A 20,349-nucleotide genomic window follows, 5' to 3' on the forward strand; every position below is an offset into this window, starting at 1 on the left:
GTATCAAACAAATTCTTTGAAAAATAGGTCAACTGCGAACAGCCACTTGGATGATCACAAAGCGCTCGACGCCTCCCAAAGGTGGCGTTGTCGAGGTTCACTGTGTCTTCGCAGTGCAGCCTTGGGGCTGTTTCAAGATCAATACGCTGAAAAGAAAGAAGAGCCGGTGGTATTTATTGTTAAATTCTTTATTCCTTTCTACAAACAGGGATTGTTGGTTATTTATCTACGAGACTGAGAGAATAGAGAACAAACCTGTGTCACGATAACAAAGAGATTCAAGCACAAATACCTGTGTGTTTCTTTCTGGTGATATCAACGCATTGTTTCAAGTGATCTGAAGTGTCTCGTCTAGTTCCAGGGCATTCTCAACACAGGCCCTTCCTCTCCGGATCCAACCCGACCAAAGACGACCTCTGCTCCCAGATGTTTCGGATCCAAGTTCATAACAATGTTGAACAAAGAGCTACTCCTGTTGGAGATAGGACGCAGCGGATCCTCTTCGCAGCAGATCGCCTGCGGCAGGTTATACGTATCAGAGAAGATCCGGTCTCGCAATAGAGCGGGAGTGATGGAATCGCCTTTGACTCCTTCCTGAATCAGCTCCTGTGTCAACTGTTGCAGTCGCTTCAACCGAATGGGAGACCCAGAGAGCCATGGTGGCTCATCCACATAGCGGTTCTCAATGAAGTGATTGGTATGCCCGATAACTCCCGATGCATCTTCTGCAATATGCTTGTCTCCTACCGGCGATAATTCGAGCCCTAGGGCTGTTGTGCTGTCGGCGCAAAGAATGTGCTGGGCAGAGGCTACACCACCCAGAGACTCGATGGTCTCCACGGCGTTCTTGACAGAAGTGCTTTCCAAGCATAACCGAAGCGCCACGTGAATCGGGAGCTTGCTACTGATCATTGGTTTGGCGCGGATTGCATTGAGGCAAGTTCCAACACCAGCGGAATTGAATCCGATCTTGCCAACAATTCCAGCCTGGTGTCTGTTAGTCATGTGCAGAACTAACTATACGAAAAGCTCGTACGAATAGTCCTTACCTCGGTAACCATATAGATAGTCGGCTTTCCAGGCTGCTCAACAGAAACCATAGCCAAATTCTTCTTGACAGTCGCCGTCCAATCCCAATTCTGCGAGAGTAGTCGCGCCCCATCGCTCTTCTTCCAGCACAATGTTGTACAGCCATCGGAGAACTTTCCCAGCGCGATCTCACTTCGAGAGTTTAGTGCTATAATGTCCAGCACATCTAGCCCAGCACCCTCTGCGATTCCTTCCATCTCGGCGTATACATGCGGTGTCAGCTTTTCGAGCGTGGACTGAAACTCCCTTGCGACTTCGCGTACATCGCTCCAGGATAACTTCGAGGTAGATTGGAACATGCGGTCGTAAATGGATATTTGATCATGGATCTGCTCTCGTAATGAACGGCCATGTTGGATCCCTATCTAGATTTACATGTTAGTTGGAGAGACTTAAAAACGAGTTCACGAAAGATGTACATCTCTGGGGGAGCCCTTTAGAGTGAGCTTGATCGGTTCGTTTTCCGACATGGTGAGGTTGATACGGACAGCTTTCAAATGCGCATTTAACCAGGATCAAGTATAGCGCAAACTATTTATTGGAGATGTTTATCAGCCGAGCCGAGCTCCCCTCAGTTGGAGTCAAGCGGGGACTTGCCGATAAGAGTCGCAATGACCTGCCCTAACCGGCAATACCTTCAGGCGGCACCTCAGGGAAGTTGGATGCTATGGGTTGCCTAGAATTCGCTTATTGAAATACTCCAACCGACTCCAACATGCGGAATTATCATGCGTTGAACTTTTATCAATGTGTCAAGATATAAGGCGGAGCATACTATGTCTCCGTGATATTCCATCCATGTGGCGTAATTCTTATTGCATCTATGCATCTTTGATCAAGTGCTTGAACAACTTATCTAAGTAATACGCAGACTGCTTCGGATACCGAGTCTTCTCTTCAGACTCGAAGTCAATCCATGTACAGCCAAAGCGATCCGCATATCCAGCGGCCCATTCTATACGAGAGATGTAAGTAAATCAGTCATCAAAGGAAGGCTGAGTAACTTACCCCAATTATCAGTGAAAGTCCAGGCAAAGTAAGACCGAATATCAATTCCATCCTCTTTCACAGCCCGCGCCAACGCATTACCAACATAACCCTCAAAGAACTTGATTCGGAATGTGTCTTCCAGAACCTCAGGCGTAGGTGCGACTTCGCCCTTGGCGGTCGTACCATTCTCAGTAACATAAATTGGCATCTGGTATCGCTTATAGATCCAGTTCAACAACTTCCTGAATCCCCACGGCGAAGCACGCAGCCACTCAGTATCACTCTCCTCCCCACGAGGCACACCTTGCTTATTTTCATCATGAATCTCCACATTCCCTTTATGGTCATTGATATCAGGCGGCGTAGTCGTATGCTTCATGAAGAAGGTCGTATAGCTATTCATCCCATAAAATTCCGAGCTCCCAAGCACAAGTTTCGACTCTTCAGGCGTAAACCTAGGCAATCGATCACCCAGCTGCGCACGCATCGATGCAGGATAATCTCCAGTCTTATAAACCGGATCCGCAAACCAGGCAATCTCGAACTCGCGCGCTCGCTCCGCAGCCTCTTGATCGCGCGGATCCTCTTCATCCCAAGCCTCGGACCAATTGCCATGCAATGTAATCCCAATAGTCCCCTTCTGCTGAGGCTGGAATTCTTCACGGTACAAGCGCGAGACATGGCCATGCGAAACTAACTCAGTATGTGCGACGATGAAAGGCTCAGTGGATGAATCGCCCTCGGCATTGCGCTCGCGGAAAGATGATCTACCCGGCGCGTGCACTCCCGCCGCATAGCCAGCAAGTGTATACACGCCGGGCTCGTTATATGTAATCCAATGCTTGACGCGGTCGCCGAAGCGCTCAAAACAGACACGGGCATATCGGACAAAGTCCGGTGTGTACGCCTCCTGGTTCAACATACCGCCGTATCGATCCTCCAAAGCTTGCGGGATATCCCAGTGGAATAGGGTCAGGAAGGGTGTGATTCCATTGCGGAGGAGTTCATCAATCAGGTCAGAGTAGTACTTGATACCTTGCTCGTTGACTGGGTCATTTTTGCCGCCCAATGGGATGATACGTGACCAGGCTAGGGAGAAGCGGTAGGCGTTCACGCCGTAGGATTTCATCAGGGCTACATCCTCGCGGTAGAAGTCGTAAGCGCGCACAGCGTCGTCGGCGTTGCTTCCGTCGGCGATCTTGCCTGGCGTGTGGCCGAATTCATCCCAGATTGATATGCCTTTGCCGTCTTTGTTCCAGGCGCCTTCTATTTGGGCTGCTGCTGTGGCGTAGCCGTGGAAGAAGTCAGGCCGGAGGACATCTTTGAGGTCCTGTACTGAATTTAGATCCATGTTGGGTTTTGTGGCTGGGATTGCGTAAAGGGTCGACAATTTATTCTGAGTTAGCTTGGGGAGCTTTGGTCAATAGAGAAGGTCACCCCGCAGGAATATGCCCGGTTAAATTGCTTGGGCGATTTATCCTGGGACTGGGAAGGGGCTTTGTTCCGTGATGGTTTGGGTATAGTCTGACAAGGATGGGGGGAAGTACAGCTCATATTCAGAGGATCATGCCTTTTTTACCTGCGACAAGTAAAAACAATTAGCAGATATGAATATATTCTCTAAATTATCAATCTATGGAGCTTTGACTCTATGCTCCCCACGGCCTGTAATCTCTACCGACCCATTCTCACCGAAATCGATGACAGTCTTCTCTCCACACTCGGACTTCACAGTAATAACACCAATAACACGCCCATTTTCCCAGCTAAACTGCAGTACAAACCCGCCGCGTGCCCGCACACCCCGAATAGATCCCGTCCAGTCCCTCGGACACGCAGGAAGAAGGCGAATCACACCAGGTTGGGATTGGACCAGCATTTCAATAATGCCCGCCCCGCCTCCAAAATTACCATCGATCTGGAATGGAGGGTGGCTATCTAAGAGGTTGGGTAAGGTCGACCGAGCCAGAAGCAAATCTAGATGCTTGCTACATTCCTCGGTTTCCAGTAGGCGTGCATGCAAGTTGATCAACCAAGCACGACTCCAGCCAGTATGGCCACCGCCATGCTCTGCGCGCCGACGCAGCACTACTCCACATGCATCCGCAAGTTCGGGGGTTTGCGTTGGCGTGATGGCATTTCCGGGATGAAGTGCCCACAGATGTGAAGTGTGACGGTGTCCAGGCTCCACCTCGGCATAATCGCTGGCCCATTCTTGTAGATATCCCCCAGTAGAGATCTGCATTGGTGGGAGGCGTTTTCTGGCATTTTGTACCGCCGAAAGAAGAGTGTCCTCAAAACTGAGTGTCTCTGTGCAGGACTCGAATGCGCTTAAAATAGCATCAATAATTTGAATATCGATTGTCGATCCCTCACACAACACTCCCTTTTGTCCCTCGTGGTCGTAAAATGAATTCTCGGGCGAGACAGACGGGCTGGTGGTAAGGTATTCACCCTTGGAATCTTCGACCAAGAAGTCAAGGAGAAATTCGACGCAGCCACGCAAGACCGGATGCATGCGACGAAGGAAAGCTTCATCGCGAGTAAACTGGTAATGCTCCCAGATGTGGTAACAAAGCCATGCACCACCCAGCGGCCAGATACTGGCCGGCATCCAGCGATCGACTGGCGCTGTATCAGCCCAGATATCGGTGTTGGAATGGGCTGTCCAGCCTCGACATCCATACATGATTCGAGCCGTGTCTTTTCCGAGTTCGGCCATGCGTTCCAGCAAGTCGAAGAGAGGCAGTTCACATTCTGAGAGATTGCACATGTTTGAAGGCCAGTAGTTCATTTGGAGATTGATATTGATGGTAAACCTAGAGCCCCACGCTGGATGAAAAGAGGGATTCCAGATCCCTTGTAGGTTTGCTGGTAATGGTTTGTATCTATTTCGACTGCTAGATATCAAAAGGTAGCGGCTGTAGTTGTGATAAAGGGCGATGAGACCTGGGTCTCGACATGATTGCAGACGTTTGTCGGTTGGGATTTCAGGAGAATCGGTATCAAGTCGTAGTTCCATTCTATTGTACAGTGATTGATAGTCTGCAATATGTCGGGTCACCAGATCAGCCGAAGAAAAACCCATGGCATCCTTGATATTCTGCTGGGTCTGCTGATCCACTTCTTTATGGCGAAACGTCGTTTGTGCCGCGATCAGGAGCAGGGTATCGCACGAATTCACTATAAGATTGTTTCCGATCCTTGTTACTGTGCTCTCTTTGTCTTCGCAGCGAAGGGAAACTATACAACACACTCGGTTGCTGTCCTTGCCACCAGGAGTAACATGCATAGTGATTGAGTCGTTGGTAGCACAGATATCGTCTAGCCATTCATTCGTTTCAAACTCCAAGTCGCTCATACGTGTCAATCGGATGACATACTCCGCCCTAGCTGATGAACGCATTCGAATTGCAAGCACATCATCGGGGAAACTAGCCAGGGTTTCTCTTTCATGGAAAACACCCTGGTATTCATATCTGACATGCGAGACGGCGTGTTCTAAATCCAGTGACCGACGATAGTTCGTAACCTGCTCAAAGTCGTGATCAAAGTCCAAGAAAATATTTCCCAGCGGTTCGTAGTTTCGCTGGCTGATCGGGTTGGCAAAGAATGCCAGCTTGGCTATCTTTTCGGCCTCGGCATGATTTCCTGCGCGAATAGCCTCTCTTAGACGTGGGAGATGCTCCAACGCGTTAAGCGGGTTACGATCTTGAGGGCCTCCGTACCATACCGAATCTTCGTTGAGTTGCAACATTTCGGTGTCGGTCCGTCCATACACCATGGCGCCTAAGCGCCCATTTCCGACTGGTAGCGCGGAGTTCCAATCGCTTGCAGGCTGTTCGTACCATAGTTCGGACATATTGGGATAAAGTTGGAAGAATCCGATCTTCAAGACTGTATTTGTGGTCTGAGGTCTGAGGCGCGGCACGTCGGTCCGTCAGCCGGGAATGTTGAATTCTCAGAGTTGACAGCCGGATATGTCGAGAGATAGTGTATTGGAAGTTTATTCAACGGATGATCGATCTCATTTGGGATGGAAAACACACATGCTAAATGCAGCGGTAAGTTCCAGCCCTAATCGCTTCCCCAGATTCCGGTTAAATGCCCCAAGACATTCCACACGCACTTTGACCCGGACATCGAGACTAGCGTTGGCGACTAAGTGAGTTTGCCATCTTATTCCAGTCAACTCGAGGCTGCTCGCCCCGCACTTGCAATTTAGTGGTGGGAAATCTCGGCGGACGCAGATGGCATCCAATAAAAAAAGCAAATCTGCAAGGATGATCGTTCGATTGTACTACGTGACTGACGCCAAATCTCCCTCCTTACCACTTTTGACCAATAGTCGCCAGTCCTAGTGGTTATACTACGCCCCTCCAGATGAATTTGGTGGCCAATTTGTCCTCTTGACTCCTGGTCCATTACATTGCTCCGTGGCGGAATAGGCACTGGGCACCATTCTAGATGCCGGTAGTACATCTTGTCTCCTAGCTCGCTAGGACCACTAAAGCTGAAATACCCCGGCATAGCCCTCTTGGCTTGACTGCATCGCGGGTCCTCGATCCATATATTGGGGCCTTCCTACATACGCACCTTGTTTCCTCTTCGATACCTTAACGCCGAAACGATGGTCAAATCGGAGGCTGCAGTTGCCATAGAGGCAGAGTTTAGCAAAGGAGACACCCAGGAGCATGTTGAGGAGGTAGCACTGGCCCGCGTGACAGAGGAGGACCTGTGGAAGCTGTCCCAGGAGTCGTTGAACGTATGGTCATGGACCGGATTCCGTCTGGGTCTCATCATGTTCATCCACGGCTGCAACCAAGCTGGCTTTGGAGTTGACTGGGGGTTATTGGCGGTATCAATTCCTTGGATCCGTGGCATGAATATTTCGGCTTTGGTACCGCCGGTGGCACATATGGCCTAGTCAATGCCCTGATGCAGATTGGCACTGTCTGTGGTGCACCATTCATGGCTTTGGCCGATGTAATCGGCCGTCGTGGGATCAACTTTACCGGCAATGCTATTGTGATTTTTGCGGCTTTGCTGCAGGGCTTGGCAATTAATCTGCCAATGTTTATGGCTGGACGATTCTTCATGGGTTTCGGAACTGCGCTCATGTCGAGCTCGCAGTACATTGGTGAAATATCGCCTGTTCACCTGCGTGGTCGCATGGTCGGCTTTTTCGGGGCATGTTTCCAAGTCGGTAGTCTGACCATGCTCGGTGCCATGATTGGACTTTCTACTCTGCCGGGCAATCTTTGCTGGCGCATCCCTCTCATCCTCGAGGCTCTCTTCCCGGCCATTGTCTGTCTGGGCATTTACCTCATCACCCCCGAGTCGCCTCGTTACTATGTCATGAGGGGCAATCGACAAAAAGCCAAGGAGATTATAGCCAAATACCACACCACTAGCACGGATGTCAATGAGCCGATTGTTGAGATTGTTGTTAGACAGATTGAGGAGTCCCTGGAGAGCGATCGCGATCGGTCGGGCACCAGGGCCTTCTGGGACTATCGGGTCTTCTTCACCAAGACCGCGCGATACCGTCTCCTGGTTCTGGTCTTGTATTCAATCTTCCAGCAATGGAACGGAGGCAGCATTATCACATACTATGTAAGTAATCTGGCCTGCAGGCTGAATCATTTGCTAACATTAGGTAGATGACCCCTTCATTGCAGCAGCTTGGCATCGATCGCACAAAGCAGCAACTCGGCATTACCATTGGAACCACAGCCGTTTACTTTGTCTTTACGGCCGTCGGATCGTTCCTCGTTGACAAGTTCCGCAGGCGAACCTTGATATTTATTGGCCTGATCAGCATGATTGTCTTCCAGACGGCCACCACGATCACATCATGGCAGTATAGTCTCCACGCCAACACCGCTGTTGCGGCACTCACTCTTCTCTGGATCTTCCTTTACCAGACTTTCTCTGCGACGTTTGTTGCGACCATGCACAACCTGTACCCAATTGAAATTTCTCTCTGCCACTTCGTGCAAAAGGAATGGGTCTATACAGTCTGATACAAGGTGGTGCTGGAGCCGCGCAGACGTACGGAATCGGAGTCGGCATCGCAAAAGTAGGATACAAGATTTGGGTAGTGTATATCGTTTACAACACCATCCAACTTGTTTTGTCCTATTTCATCTTCCCAGAAACTGCCGGTCTGTCTCTGGAGGAGATTGATACGGTATTTGAGACCCCTGGTGTTGCGCCAGTCAAGATGTCGTTGGACATCCAACAGGCCAAGAAGGAGAGAAGCGCCGCGGGACGGGACGAGGAGACTAGGTTTGGATAATGAGTTACTGTAGCGAGACACAATTAGTCAATATCCAACAAAGTGCAACCAAACCATTTGATGTATGTTTCCTGTCTCTGTTTCAGTCAAACTCTCAGTACTTCCAAGTCATATTGGGGCTAGTCTTTTCAGCTGCATGTCTGCTCATTAAATTGCCCCGTAAATGTAGACTCTAGCTTCAAGCTGATTCAAAATTACACAAAGATCTGACACCACAATTACACAAATAAAACAGATGAAACGCGTCGGACCCGACATCACGCTGTGCCTACCCATCGGAGGGGTGCTTGTTCTGTTACACAGTATCCGTATTCTGTCTTCCCAAACGTACATGAGACAACAGGAATACGAGAATCCACAAGTCTATCCTATTGAAGTCCCAGAAGGGAGTGTGGTAGGGTGAAATCGTATATAGAAAGCCTCAATGGCAGGCATCAGATGATCTCACGAGCCCTAAATGTCCGGACCCATCTTGGTTGGACCCATTTCACTTCCCGACAACTCTGTCTGATGGAACTCTTTTTTCTCCGAGAATCATTGCCACCAGTCCAGAATCCAATCATACCTGAAAGGTCCCCTACATCTTGGCCTGTAGCGTTGCACAAACAAATCAGGTGCTGAGTTAGACCTTTGAACTCCGGTCCCGAAGCTCTTTTTAGCTTCTTGTTTTCAGCAAGGTACTATTCTGACCTGGGATTATTTTAGTCCCCAAAATTTTATCATGTGCTTTGGCCAGATGAATAAAACGGTCAAGGGGCTTCTCGCGTGTAGCATCACAGACTGTGTGGGTGTGGTGCTCTGTAGCCCTAATATGGCCATCCTTGAAAACATGGGCTGGTGACGCAGCCAGAAGAAGTAATCAAAAAGAGAGGCTAAATAAAATGATTCATTGAGACAATCTAGTTGGCGTGTCCTTTCTAGGTACTGAAGACTTGTGTATGTATGTACTTAGGCAAACTCGCCTAATGAGTTACGGTCTGGCCCAGACGCAGCATGAATATATATGACATTGGAATTGTGAACAGACCAATGGTCCAGTTCTTCAACGCGGGTGTGCAATTATTGTGTGCAAGTGTCAGAGCTTCAAAGTGAAGGACAATTGTACACATCAAGAATCTTTGCAGGAACACGGAGAATAAACAGCGAGTAAGGTGGAAATGACGGACAGGCTACATCAACTCTATTTTTGTGTAATACGGTTGCTTGCCTACATATGTTTAATCAACAAGACCTCGTGGCAAGACTGAAGAGGGCAATGAAAGAGGGCCAGCATCAATAATCTTCCAATTAGTGGTGCGTTCTAGAGATATCCAGTTTGCTGCTGAACAGATCTAATTCAACTTGTTTGTAGCTACCTCAAGCACCATCTGTGCTCCACTGCATATCACAGGCATTCTGGTACAGACCCTGATACACAGACGTGTATGGACCGCCATACGGGCCGAGACGGGACTGCTGCACCTCTCGGTCGACGCTTTGCCTTTTCAGCGAAATTCCTTCAGACATGCACGCCCGGTTGCGTGGTCTGGCGATTAGAAGGTTGGTGTCACCATGAACTTTCCAATGAGGACACTAGGTGAGCTGGCAATCATATCGATTGGCTCGGTGGCTTCCATCACGAGACGAAAGGCAGTGTTTCCAGGAGGCAAACGGGCCATCGCCGCTCAACACGGGATGCACACGGCCCTTCTCGAGTACGGCTCTCAGAGGCACAAATGAGGAAATTTCGGGGGAGCTGTTGGGCTTGTTGAAATTCTTCTTGATGTGTGAATGTGCATGTGTCTTTCAATTTCCTTCTATTTCTGGGTTGGTTTGACGGTGGCTATGCCCCGTCTGCAGCTTTGAGGTGAGTGTGATACGGGGTGTCTGGTATTGGAGTATTGGAGGGGCAAAATTCCCTTCGAAGGATAATGACGGTGAACATGACCTTGGGTATAATTGATAGTTCCTCGCTCTTGTTTTCTGTCCTCATTGCCCTGTCGGTCTTTATCTGCTCTTGGCTTCATTTTTTATTTCTATGTTTGCATGAGGAAGGATATTACTGATCCTCCTGCTTCACCATTGCCGGTCGGATATACAGGCTTCATTTCTTGAAAATAATACTACCTTATCTACCGTTGCTTTTCACAACACACTCCACTGCTATACCGACTCTAGCACATTCCTTTCAAACGTATTTCCCTCCGAAATGCCCCCGAAATGCGCACAAGACAACATGGTGCCCGAGGCTCAAGGACTGAAATACAGCAAATTCGAGATGGCGCTTTTCTTGACACAACTGGCATGGCGATCCACGTATGACGAGCGCATGGCCTCGCAGGACCCAAACCTGACCTCAGTCACCGAAGCCCAAGGCCAAATCCTCAAGCGATGGAAGGCTTTGATGGACAGCGAAAAGGAACTGGCTAGCAAAGAGGAGAACTTCTCTCCTAATGTCAAGAGAGAAATGGCGGTTTATGAGTGGAGATACAAAAGGCTGGAGGCCACAATGGATGCACCTCAGAAAGGATGATGCAAAAGTGTTTTATCTCTCTCTACTGCTACTTCTGTGTTCTGTCGATCTGAGCGACGTGAAATGGAGGCATTGCTGGCGTTGATTTAGACTTTGCAATGTATTTTGGTCTGCTTTAGCAAATATGATGTCCGTTTTTCTTTCCGTTTAGCATTTTGTGCATTTTTAAACCTTCAGTAGCAGAACTTTTTCTTTCTGGGGTAAAATACCTTGCTCGGTCTCGATCCAAAATATCTAAGTCAATGTCATACGGCCGGGCGACATTGCAAGAGTAATGAAAGTCGCACCTCGTGTGTACTCAGGCGAGGCAATTGGAGTATTCCAGCGCGAGATGGTAAGAGCAACAGACGAGCTCAGGAGTGGCATCATTTGTATAACGCTGTGGCATGTCGGGTCAAACTGTGAAACGTGCTGATCAGTTCAAGACCAATTGAAAGCTGTACTCGACCCTCGGATTCCGATGAGTTCCGGGATTTCATGAAGGTTGGGTAAGAGTTTGACTGGGGCCCTTTAAACTCCTTTTGATTCCTCGTGTAGTGTAGTTTCCCATATTGTTCAATAAGATGCTACCATTCGAAGAATTGCACCCATTGGAGACTTCCCAGGTAATTCGCATGGGTCAATGGACCAATGCTGCAAGCAACACTCATAGCCTTTGTTCTGTTGAAGCGGGATTTCAAGACTATGGCTAGCCATTCGGGGGAAATGGATACGGTTAACAACACGTCTTGGAAGAAGAGCGCTTCTCATACCGTGCTATTTAAGTAAACCAGTCTTCTCTCATATAACAGCTGAATTTGTCCGTCTTGAAAACGCAGCAGGTCCCCACCATCGATATTGACCAAGTCTTCACGACTGCCAAGCTAACCTCGCTCAACAGCAAGGTCCTAGCCTGCTCAAATGACTATTTCTTTCAGCTAATAAATTTCTAAAACTAACACCCCCACCAAACAACGCAAAATCCGCTATCTCACGCCAGCATGTGGTCGTTGACGCCGGTTTTTAGTACAATGGCTCGGAGACACGCCGCCATAAACCGGAGCCACATGACTGGACTGCGATCAAGCCAGGCCTAGCCGCCAGACCCAAATCACGGCGTGGGAGTTAATATCGCAAAGTTCAGGTGCAGGTATGGCGGCAAGGGAGAAAATAGGTGGCTGCTGATCACTTCAACAGCGCTAGCTGGTTTGACATGTAAGGGGTGAAAGTGTAGACACTAAGCACGTCTTAGAACCTGATAGAAGAACTATGTCCATAGCTCATGATGAGAATGCAAATAATGTATGTAGTATCGAGTCATTCTGATTAGATCATAGCTCAAGTCTAGCATTTGTCCGTGATTAATGGTCAAGTACCCATGTCATTCATTGACTGGCCTTTCAGCATAATTTCACATATATCAACAAAGAAGTCGCAGCTGGAAGATTGGATAAAAACGCCCTATAGACAATTGAATCCAAGGAAAGATATACCTTCAAATCATGACTATCAACGGAAGACAAGAATGAAATAAAAAACGATAAAGCAGATTCATGATTCTAATGACAAAAGTCCAAAAGCACAAAACCAAATGGGAATGAGAATCGCAAGAATGAACAAAATGATCGACCTCAATGACGCCTGATTTCTATCTCTCCAACTCGGGGTATAAATAATAATGCGTAGACTCATTTCCTCGGCAGCGACTTCATCGGGAAAGATCTCGGCTCGTCAGATGCCGAAGAGGAGTAGCTGGTAGGGGTGCTGGCACCAGCATCCATGCTGGCTCGAGATCGCTTTTCTCGAATGGCGAGGCGGGATTTGGGGTAAGATGGCACGGGGGCGAGGTATCTGTCCAGGAGTTCACTCAAGATGGGCGAGCGCACTGGTTTCGGAAGGTAGTTGTTCATGCCAGCCTCGAGACACTTCTCGCGATCGCCTTCGATGGCACTCGCGGTCATGGCGATGACTAGTACCTCGTTCACGTTCGGATCGGGGTCACGGCGCAACTCGCGGGTGGCGTTGTATCCGTCAAGAGTGGGCATCATCACATCCATCAAGACTACGTGGAATGGATTGCCTTCTTTGGATTTCGCGCGTAAAGCGTCGACGGCTTGTTTGCCGTCGCTGTATGCCTCGCACTGGAGGCCAAGACTGGTGACGAATTTGACTGCGATCTTTTGGTTGATCGGGTTGTCTTCGGCGATGCACACACGAATCTGGTCACGGGGGATCTGGGTAAGGTCGCGGGCTGATGACTTGGGTGATTCCTTGCTTTCTGTTTGACTTAGATCCTGGGACCATGCGGTCTTTACAGCTGTTTTCTTGGGTGCTTTGTTGAAAACCAGGTGGAAGGTCACTGTAGTTCCCACGCCGGAGGTGGATTCAAGCCAGATAGCTCCACCGAGAACGTCTTCGATGATGGCCTTGCAAATAGACAATCCCAATCCACTGCCACCATACGATCTCTCCGTGGACGCATCAGCCTGAGAGAATGGTCGGAAAAGCCGCACCTTTTGTTCATCTGGAATACCAATACCGGTATCGGCGACTGAGCATTCAAGACGAACACGACCTTTGCCTTCACGGGCAACCCTCGCTTTGACAGTAACCGACCCATTGGGGGTGAATTTGTAACTGTTGCTAAGGAGATTCATGAAAATCTGGTGTAAGCGAACAGGGTCGCCTAGAACCACAAGGTCTGGCGGAACTTTGTCGAGGTTTTCGATTGTTTCTAGGCCTCGATCACGATGTGTGTATCGCAGAGCCCGAATGACCTCTGAGATGGTTTCCTTCAAATTGAGCGGGACCGTAGAGATCTTCATCTTTCCAGCTTCCAGCTTGGAGAAGTCTAGGATGTCGTTGATGAGAGTGAGCAAAGTATCAGCGCACACGCGAATCGATTCGACGTATTCGTCTTGCTCTTTGTCCAAACAGGTACCTTTCAGAAGTTCCGATAGACCAATAACACCGTTCATGGGTGTGCGCAGATCATGCGAGATATTGGCGAGGAAGATTGATTTGGCTCTGGCAGCGTCTTCCTTGAGTTTGACGTTGTGCTTGGCTTCAGCCTCGGCAATCTTCGCTTTTTGCTCTGCCTCTCGTGCGAGTGCGAGTGCACGCTTTTGAGACTCAATCATGGAAGCATTCTTGGCACTGACCTTGCGAACCTCACGGAAGAGCAACGCGTTCGACAAGGAAATACCCATTTGATTGCAAAGCAAGTGCAAGACGACGACGTTCCGCTGAGTAAACCAGTTTGGTTTTCCCTCCAAGTGAATGACACCGAGTAGATGGTCTCCCTGAACGACTGGCAATGCAATGACGGAGCGACCCGCGGGGAAATTTGCCAAGTAAGAGTCGCTCACATTGGAAAACCGCTCGTCTTCGAGCACGTTATGAACAAGGACTTCTTCCTTCGTACGCATGACATACTGTGAGATCTGCAAAGCCATTCGATCATCCATTTCCGGGAAAGGAAGACCCTCTGGGTATGACTTTTGACCCTTTTCAGCGTCACCGGCAGCAGCAATAGCGAAACCGTGCTCATCGAATTCGGTGGCAATGATTGCGAAATCAGAGCCGTTGCATGATTCGAGAATAATCTCAAGCATTTTCGTAAAGAGCTTGTCGATTTGAAGCTCAGACGACATGACTTGGCTGGACTCGAGAATGCTGGATAGATCAATGATATCCAGTCCGACGCTTGATATATCGAGGGATTGATTTTCGGCGCTACTTTGTTCAATCCAATGCTGTCTCCTCTCTTCCTCTTCCAATTGCTGGGGGAGAAGTATCTCTTCATGTACAACTTCACGGCTGATCTCGAGGAGCGAGTCAACAGTTTGACAGCCAACATCGACGGTCTTTGCTGACGTAGCTGTCTTGAGCAACCATTCGTGCTTTTCAGCGAGTTGCGTTGCCTTGCCACCAGCGCTGATAGAACTCCACGCAGCGATGGCTTCTTGGATTACAGCGCGAGCAGCCCGCTTTGCGCCACGCCTAACCAAGAATTCACCCTGTAACTCGAGTGCCAAGGCTTCTTCAAAAGGCCACCCATGGATTTGGCAGTGGTCAATCGCAGCCTCGTAGTTCTGGATGGTAGCACTGTGATCATTGCGAACCTCAGAAAGTAAGGCCTCTAGGATCATGGACCACATGCCATAATTTGCTTCTGAGGCGCTTCGGGCAAAGTCAATCTCGGCTTTGTAATCCAGAAGTGTATCCATCTTTCCATCGAGATACCCCTGGGCAGGATAGTCATTGTGAAGCGTGAGAAGTGACGCGGCTAGATAGAAATGGATCACGTAGGCTACACGAGTAGACCAGAGCCTGTGTCTTGTTATCAATAATTGCGTGCCCACTTCAACTGCTCTGGTATGATGACCAAAGATGAACAATGGGATCATGGCAAGGCCCCAATATATGTCACGAGGTCTGTCAGCGTTGCTCGAGCTAACATCCAAATGGGTCATATATTCATTTGTACTGTGGTTGGCATCGGACATGATGCCTTCGGCAAACCGGAACTCGGTCTTGCCTTGAAGGGCGCGTGCAACTTGCTGGACTGCAAGAAGACTAGCTCCGCCACGTGTGTCTTGTTGCCACATGGGAATGTCCTCCGGAGTCTCCGTGCAGAAGGCTTCTAGCTGAGCCATGTCTTGGCCCAGGTATAGACGAGCCATAGCCATTGATGAAATGCTGATTAATGTCAGATAAGGATCGCCCATTGTGAATGAGGCTTCGAGTGATGCTTCGAGGGCTGGTAGAGTGGATGCCATGGGAACACGCAGATGACTGACGTAGAGATTATGAACTATTGAGCCTCGACTTTGGGTCCACAATTCAGGGCAGCGCTCAAGGAGTTCTAGAGACCAATCGCTCAGCTTTGTGCCAAATTCGAGATCCTTGAAGCGACTCATTGCGATCATCGCAAGGTGGGAACATCCAATTGCGATTTGGGTGAAACCACCCTTGAACATGTGGATATTCATCACTTCAAGTGCCATGCGATAGAAGGTCAACGCATCGTCCCAGTAAGTGACCGTCATCGCCTCAGCCATGACTGCCCCGATGGTTTGAACGGTAGGATCTTTGCTCAGCGGTTGTTGAACAATGCGACCCAGATCGGCAGTGTCAAGATGCGACTTAAGTTTGAGATAGGCCGCATCGCACTCCGCAAAGGTCGAAGGTTGGCGAAGATGAACCCCAAGTTCATCAAGACAGGTGAGAAGGGATTCCATAGAGCGGTGGTGATCGCCTAACTGCGCAAAGATCTTGGCTTGGATGATCCAGGCTCTCGACTTGCTTACAGCATCCTTGCCATGAGTGAAAACCTCCTGGATCAACTGGAGTGCCTCATCATTCTGGCCTTGAGACCACGACATTTCGGCAGTCGCAATGAAGAGCCGCATAGTTTCGTCGTAATAAACGTCAGGTTTGCGATCATTCCACAAGTCATCCTGAAGTAGAGCGATGCAATGACGGAAGTACCAAAGTGCAGAATGCCGCGCGCCAGATTGAGCAGCAATTTGCCCAGCATCCCAGAGGATCTGTCGATATTCAAGTCGCCTGGAAACGCGAGACTTGATAGTACGCGACGCCAGCGCCACATGATGAGCCAGAGAGTAACGGCTGCGGTGGTCATGGTAATACTTCATCAATGCTTGAGAGACAATAAAGTGCATCTTTTCTATATTGCGGCTCTCATTTAAAGAGAGGGCAGCTTGCACAAGCCGTTCGTTGCCAAACCTGGAAGTTGTTGTTAGATCCTGTGTGGTTCAACACAAGCAATAGACTTACTTGAATTCATCATCGGTCTTTCCTGCATTCAACAAATTTGACTGTACCAAGAACTGCAATCCAACAACTATGTCACCTCGTGATTGCCTGATGAGTGTGACATTTTGCGGTGATGTGAGATCCACATCTTCATCACCCTCTGTTGAAAAGAGGAATTCACTTGTCAAAAGCTTTTGCACCAAGGAAAATGAAAACGGGCTACCAAGAAGCGCTCCCCAGACCATGATGGAACGAGAAGCGAGAGGGATTTCCTCGAGACGCTTTGTAAGGAACCCAAGCCCGAGCCCTTCTCCGTACACAGGGGCCACAAACTCAGTAAAGATTCGATCCAGGTCAAACAGCCATTTTGAGTCCTTCCAGGAATACCAAATGCAGTTTTTGCTGTAGCAGGTTTCAAGCATGACACGGACGTAGAAGGGATTTCCTCGGCTTTTCTCCTGAATGACAGCGCAAAGAGGTGTCAATGTAGGATTAGGCTGCTGGTGCATTGTTGCAGCAACAATTTCCATGACATGATGCTCTGCAAGAGGCTCAAGAGCAATGCGTGTGATCGTCGGCATATCTGTCTCGAATAGAGCCCGGACTTCGTCAGAGGCAATCTCATCTTTCCGACTGGAAAGTATGAGCACACAAGGTAACTTTGCTTTGATGATCTTCAATACCAAGTCCAAAGTTTCGTCGTCCGCGTGCTCGAGATCATCTAGACATACAGTGATCAGCTTGAACTGACACAGCGTCCTAAGAATTTCGAGGAAAGTGTCCATGAGTCTCATGTTCTTAGAAGCAGCGTTAGACAAGAAGAAATCGAGAGAAGTCTGGCCCTGATCCAAACCCGGAATGTTGACGCGCTTCGTTGGCTCGCCTCTTGGTATATTGAAGGTGGGCTTGGCATCGGTCGGTCTGTACTTCGCACCCGGGGACATGAGCTGTTCGGGGAGATCCAAGACCCTATGGAGAGTTGGCCACATCGGTCGCAAAGCCATCCGAACACTATTATGATAGTTCGTTGTAACATCTCGTTCAGAGAATGTTTGCCGCAGCAAACTTGCTAGAAGCTTTGCAAAGGGTTCGAATGGAACCCGTTTCGCTCGGTCCAGGCGTGTGATAGCTATGCAGCCAAGTTTTCGAACTGCGGGTTGTATCCGATTCAGAAGATCTGTTTTCCCGATACCGGCAGATCCGCTGATCGTAATCACTTCACAACGCCCGCTGCGGCGGCTATACCCACCAGACCTTTTGGACAGAGAATTGTACGAATCCGTTTGGCTGATAGCGTGCTGACTTGGAGGTGGTTGACTGCTGTGCCCGGCGGAAAGGTCTGTATTGTAAGAAGATCGAGAATGTGAGGGGCTTTTCATCCGACTCGAATCAGATTTCGGAATCTTTTGTGTATCGTCGGTTTGGCTCGTGGTATTCCCAAACGTTGGTGTTCGAGATGACGTGTCGCTGGTTGCTGCTGCATCTTGGGGGTTAACAGGCGAAAGTTGAAAGCTGGTGGCATTAGAAGCCGATCTTGGAGGCAGATGAAAGGAGCCAGAATCACTGGAGACAGAAGCTAGCTCAAAGCTTTCGACGCGACTATCAGAAAGCGACGACGACGAATTGAGGGTATGCATTGTACTGGGGCTCCGTGCACCAGCTCTAGCTAAGGCCACTTCCTGACGCTTGTGTACTTTTTCGATGACGCCAATAATCCGGTCGTATTCTTCGTTCCGTCCAAACATTTGCGATGGAAGAGTGAAAAAGGAAGAGACATCTCCTTGTGCAACTTGAAACTTGCTCAAAGCTTCGCTGTCTCCGTCACCAAGCAGTTTCATAATATGTGTCAGGTCTCTCTTCACCGATGAGATCGTGTTGTAACGGTCATGGACTACTTTCTGTGTCATTTTTTGGACCACGGCAGAGAGAGCATCTGGGATATCCATTCGTTTCCCAGAAACTGGTATCAATCTCTTGCCTAGGACGTTTTGCACAACCTCGACGGGGTCGGTTCCATCGAAAGGCAGTTTCCCAACCAGCATCGACCAAAAGAAAAGGCCCAGTGCATAGATATCAGTGCGGCTATCTGGTTCTGTGGGCATTCTTCCGGTCTGCTCCGGGGCAATAAATTGCAGCTTGTATTTGGCCCCAAGCTCGCGCGATACGGAAGACCATCCCTCGCTGAGAACATTATCAAATGCCCTTGCACCGTTGCCTGTGTTTGAAAGCTTGACTGCTCCGGTGTCGGCACAGAAGTGGAACGCATCTCCACGAATTTCACCGTGAACTGTCTTCAAGCCATAATGCAAGACTTCCAAGCAATCGCAAGCGCCGATTGCGAAGTCAAAGAATGCTTGCAAAGAAATTTGCTCATTGGGGGTGGCATTGTTCCCCTCACCTCTGGACCCGGCCACAAAGGAGGCAGGGCCAAAAGTGACTAGGTCCCGCAGCCTGTCATGACCTGGAGACTCAAATATCGCAACAAGGAGTGTCTTTGAATCACCAGAGTCTGCTTGCAGTCTGACCAAGTCGATCGGTCTTATTGTGTGGTTGCAATCCGGATCAGACGATTGCACAATCGACCTGAGCATGTGAAATTCGCGTTCAAGTCGGACGATGTTGGTAGAAATTCGTGCGAAAACGGGGATCCATATTTGTTCATGTTCACCCCGGGAGAGTGAAATGTCACTGCTTGTTTCGCTAGCGCTTGGTCTCCGCAACGCTCGAGCAGAAGGCCGGGCTTCTGTGCGAGGGGAGAAACGCGTGAAGCTCGACGGTCCGGAGGAGGCAGGCCCCGAGGAGTTGGCTATAGGGGTCGAAAGGTCGGATTCTAGGGTATGGCGAAATCCTGAAATATGCCAGTGGTTGTACGTTGAATGAAAGGGCTCAGTCGCCTGGTCCCAGGTATAGCCAGGCAACTGACCTAACCGTTCAAACAGCCGGGCCGGTGGAAGTGGCAGGTCTTCGCCGAAAAGAGGATCATCCATTTTTCAGTCTTTGTTGGGGTTGGCCCGGCGTATGGCCATGGGCCTGTCTCTGACAGGAGTATCGTGGGTCAAATTCAGTGGGGGCGCGGCGGAGGATGGGATTACAGATGATCGGACATGGGGATGCAAGCGGCATCCACGAGAAAACGGACTTTGCAAGCTCGGTCGCGGTACCGACTAATGATAAGAGGCGTCGCCTTCAGGCGTAGAAGGTCGTGACATTGAAGGTACAATAAGATCTATGCTGAAACAATCTAGGGAATCGCGGGCGTTGGAAATAAAGGTTTTGCGCTGCCTGAGGTTTGAAATTAGTCATCCATCACAAGAACCCCAGACAGGTGGGCGGTATAGACACCGGATGGGGGCGACTGATTGGATTTACCATAACTGGATACCTCTTTATGCGCTGGAATATGACTTACATTCGTGACCAATACGGCGTTCGTAGGGCGTGCCCCCTACGTCATTGAGAAATGGGCTGCTTCTGTCTAAATATACTTTTCCGGACACACTACGGGACACATCCGCAACTTTAGCGAGCCAAGTGTCAGCTCATCGGTTCGTATGAAAAGACAAGGTTCTCATGTAGATACCACTCTAGAGTACCATGGATCCCCTTAGGCTCTTCACCTACATGTAGATGATCGGTAATTGTAGAGTCAATTTGTCACCTGGAGTGGGAAGGAGTAGGGTTTGATATATAGCTAACT

General features: G+C 49.2%; 6 protein-coding genes across 6 annotated transcripts; 2 read left to right on the forward strand and 4 right to left on the reverse strand.

Moving 5' to 3' along the window:
• Positions 1-351: 351 nt before the first annotated feature.
• On the reverse strand, positions 352-1,559 carry N7446_008181 (putative acyl-CoA:6-aminopenicillanic-acid-acyltransferase; the record flags this gene model as incomplete). Its single annotated transcript, XM_058516926.1, has 3 exons — positions 352-987; positions 1,050-1,454; positions 1,509-1,559. 3 exons carry the CDS (start codon positions 1,557-1,559, stop codon positions 352-354), a joined length of 1,092 nt encoding a protein of 363 aa, XP_058370572.1.
• Positions 1,560-1,910: 351 nt separating this feature from the next.
• N7446_008182 (glycoside hydrolase family 1 protein) lies at positions 1,911-3,430 on the reverse strand (the record flags this gene model as incomplete). The annotated part of the gene is made up of 2 exons (XM_058516927.1): positions 1,911-2,044; positions 2,098-3,430. The coding sequence occupies 2 exons, from the start codon at positions 3,428-3,430 to the stop codon at positions 1,911-1,913; spliced, it is 1,467 nt and encodes a 488-aa protein (XP_058370573.1).
• Positions 3,431-3,712: 282 nt separating this feature from the next.
• On the reverse strand, positions 3,713-5,941 carry N7446_008183 (glycoside hydrolase family 95 protein; the record flags this gene model as incomplete). The annotated part of the gene is made up of 1 exon (XM_058516928.1): positions 3,713-5,941. The coding sequence occupies one exon, from the start codon at positions 5,939-5,941 to the stop codon at positions 3,713-3,715; it is 2,229 nt and encodes a 742-aa protein (XP_058370574.1).
• Positions 5,942-6,709: 768 nt separating this feature from the next.
• N7446_008184 (putative MFS sugar transporter protein) lies at positions 6,710-8,380 on the forward strand (the record flags this gene model as incomplete). Its single annotated transcript, XM_058516929.1, has 4 exons — positions 6,710-6,979; positions 7,024-7,695; positions 7,743-8,044; positions 8,101-8,380. The coding sequence occupies 4 exons, from the start codon at positions 6,710-6,712 to the stop codon at positions 8,378-8,380; spliced, it is 1,524 nt and encodes a 507-aa protein (XP_058370575.1).
• A 1,424-nt stretch (positions 8,381-9,804) lies between these two features.
• N7446_008185 (uncharacterized protein) lies at positions 9,805-10,892 on the forward strand (the record flags this gene model as incomplete). Its single annotated transcript, XM_058516930.1, has 3 exons — positions 9,805-9,956; positions 10,023-10,074; positions 10,461-10,892. 3 exons carry the CDS (start codon positions 9,805-9,807, stop codon positions 10,890-10,892), a joined length of 636 nt encoding a protein of 211 aa, XP_058370576.1.
• Positions 10,893-12,559: 1,667 nt separating this feature from the next.
• N7446_008186 (putative sensor histidine kinase/response regulator) lies at positions 12,560-19,639 on the reverse strand (the record flags this gene model as incomplete). Its single annotated transcript, XM_058516931.1, has 2 exons — positions 12,560-16,622; positions 16,674-19,639. The coding sequence occupies 2 exons, from the start codon at positions 19,637-19,639 to the stop codon at positions 12,560-12,562; spliced, it is 7,029 nt and encodes a 2,342-aa protein (XP_058370577.1).
• Positions 19,640-20,349: the final 710 nt, after the last annotated feature.

This window comes from Penicillium canescens, assembly GCF_028828765.1.
Source record: "Penicillium canescens strain IBT 15451 chromosome Unknown utg000005l_segment0_segment0, whole genome shotgun sequence".
Lineage (NCBI taxonomy): Eukaryota > Fungi > Ascomycota > Eurotiomycetes > Eurotiales > Aspergillaceae > Penicillium > Penicillium canescens.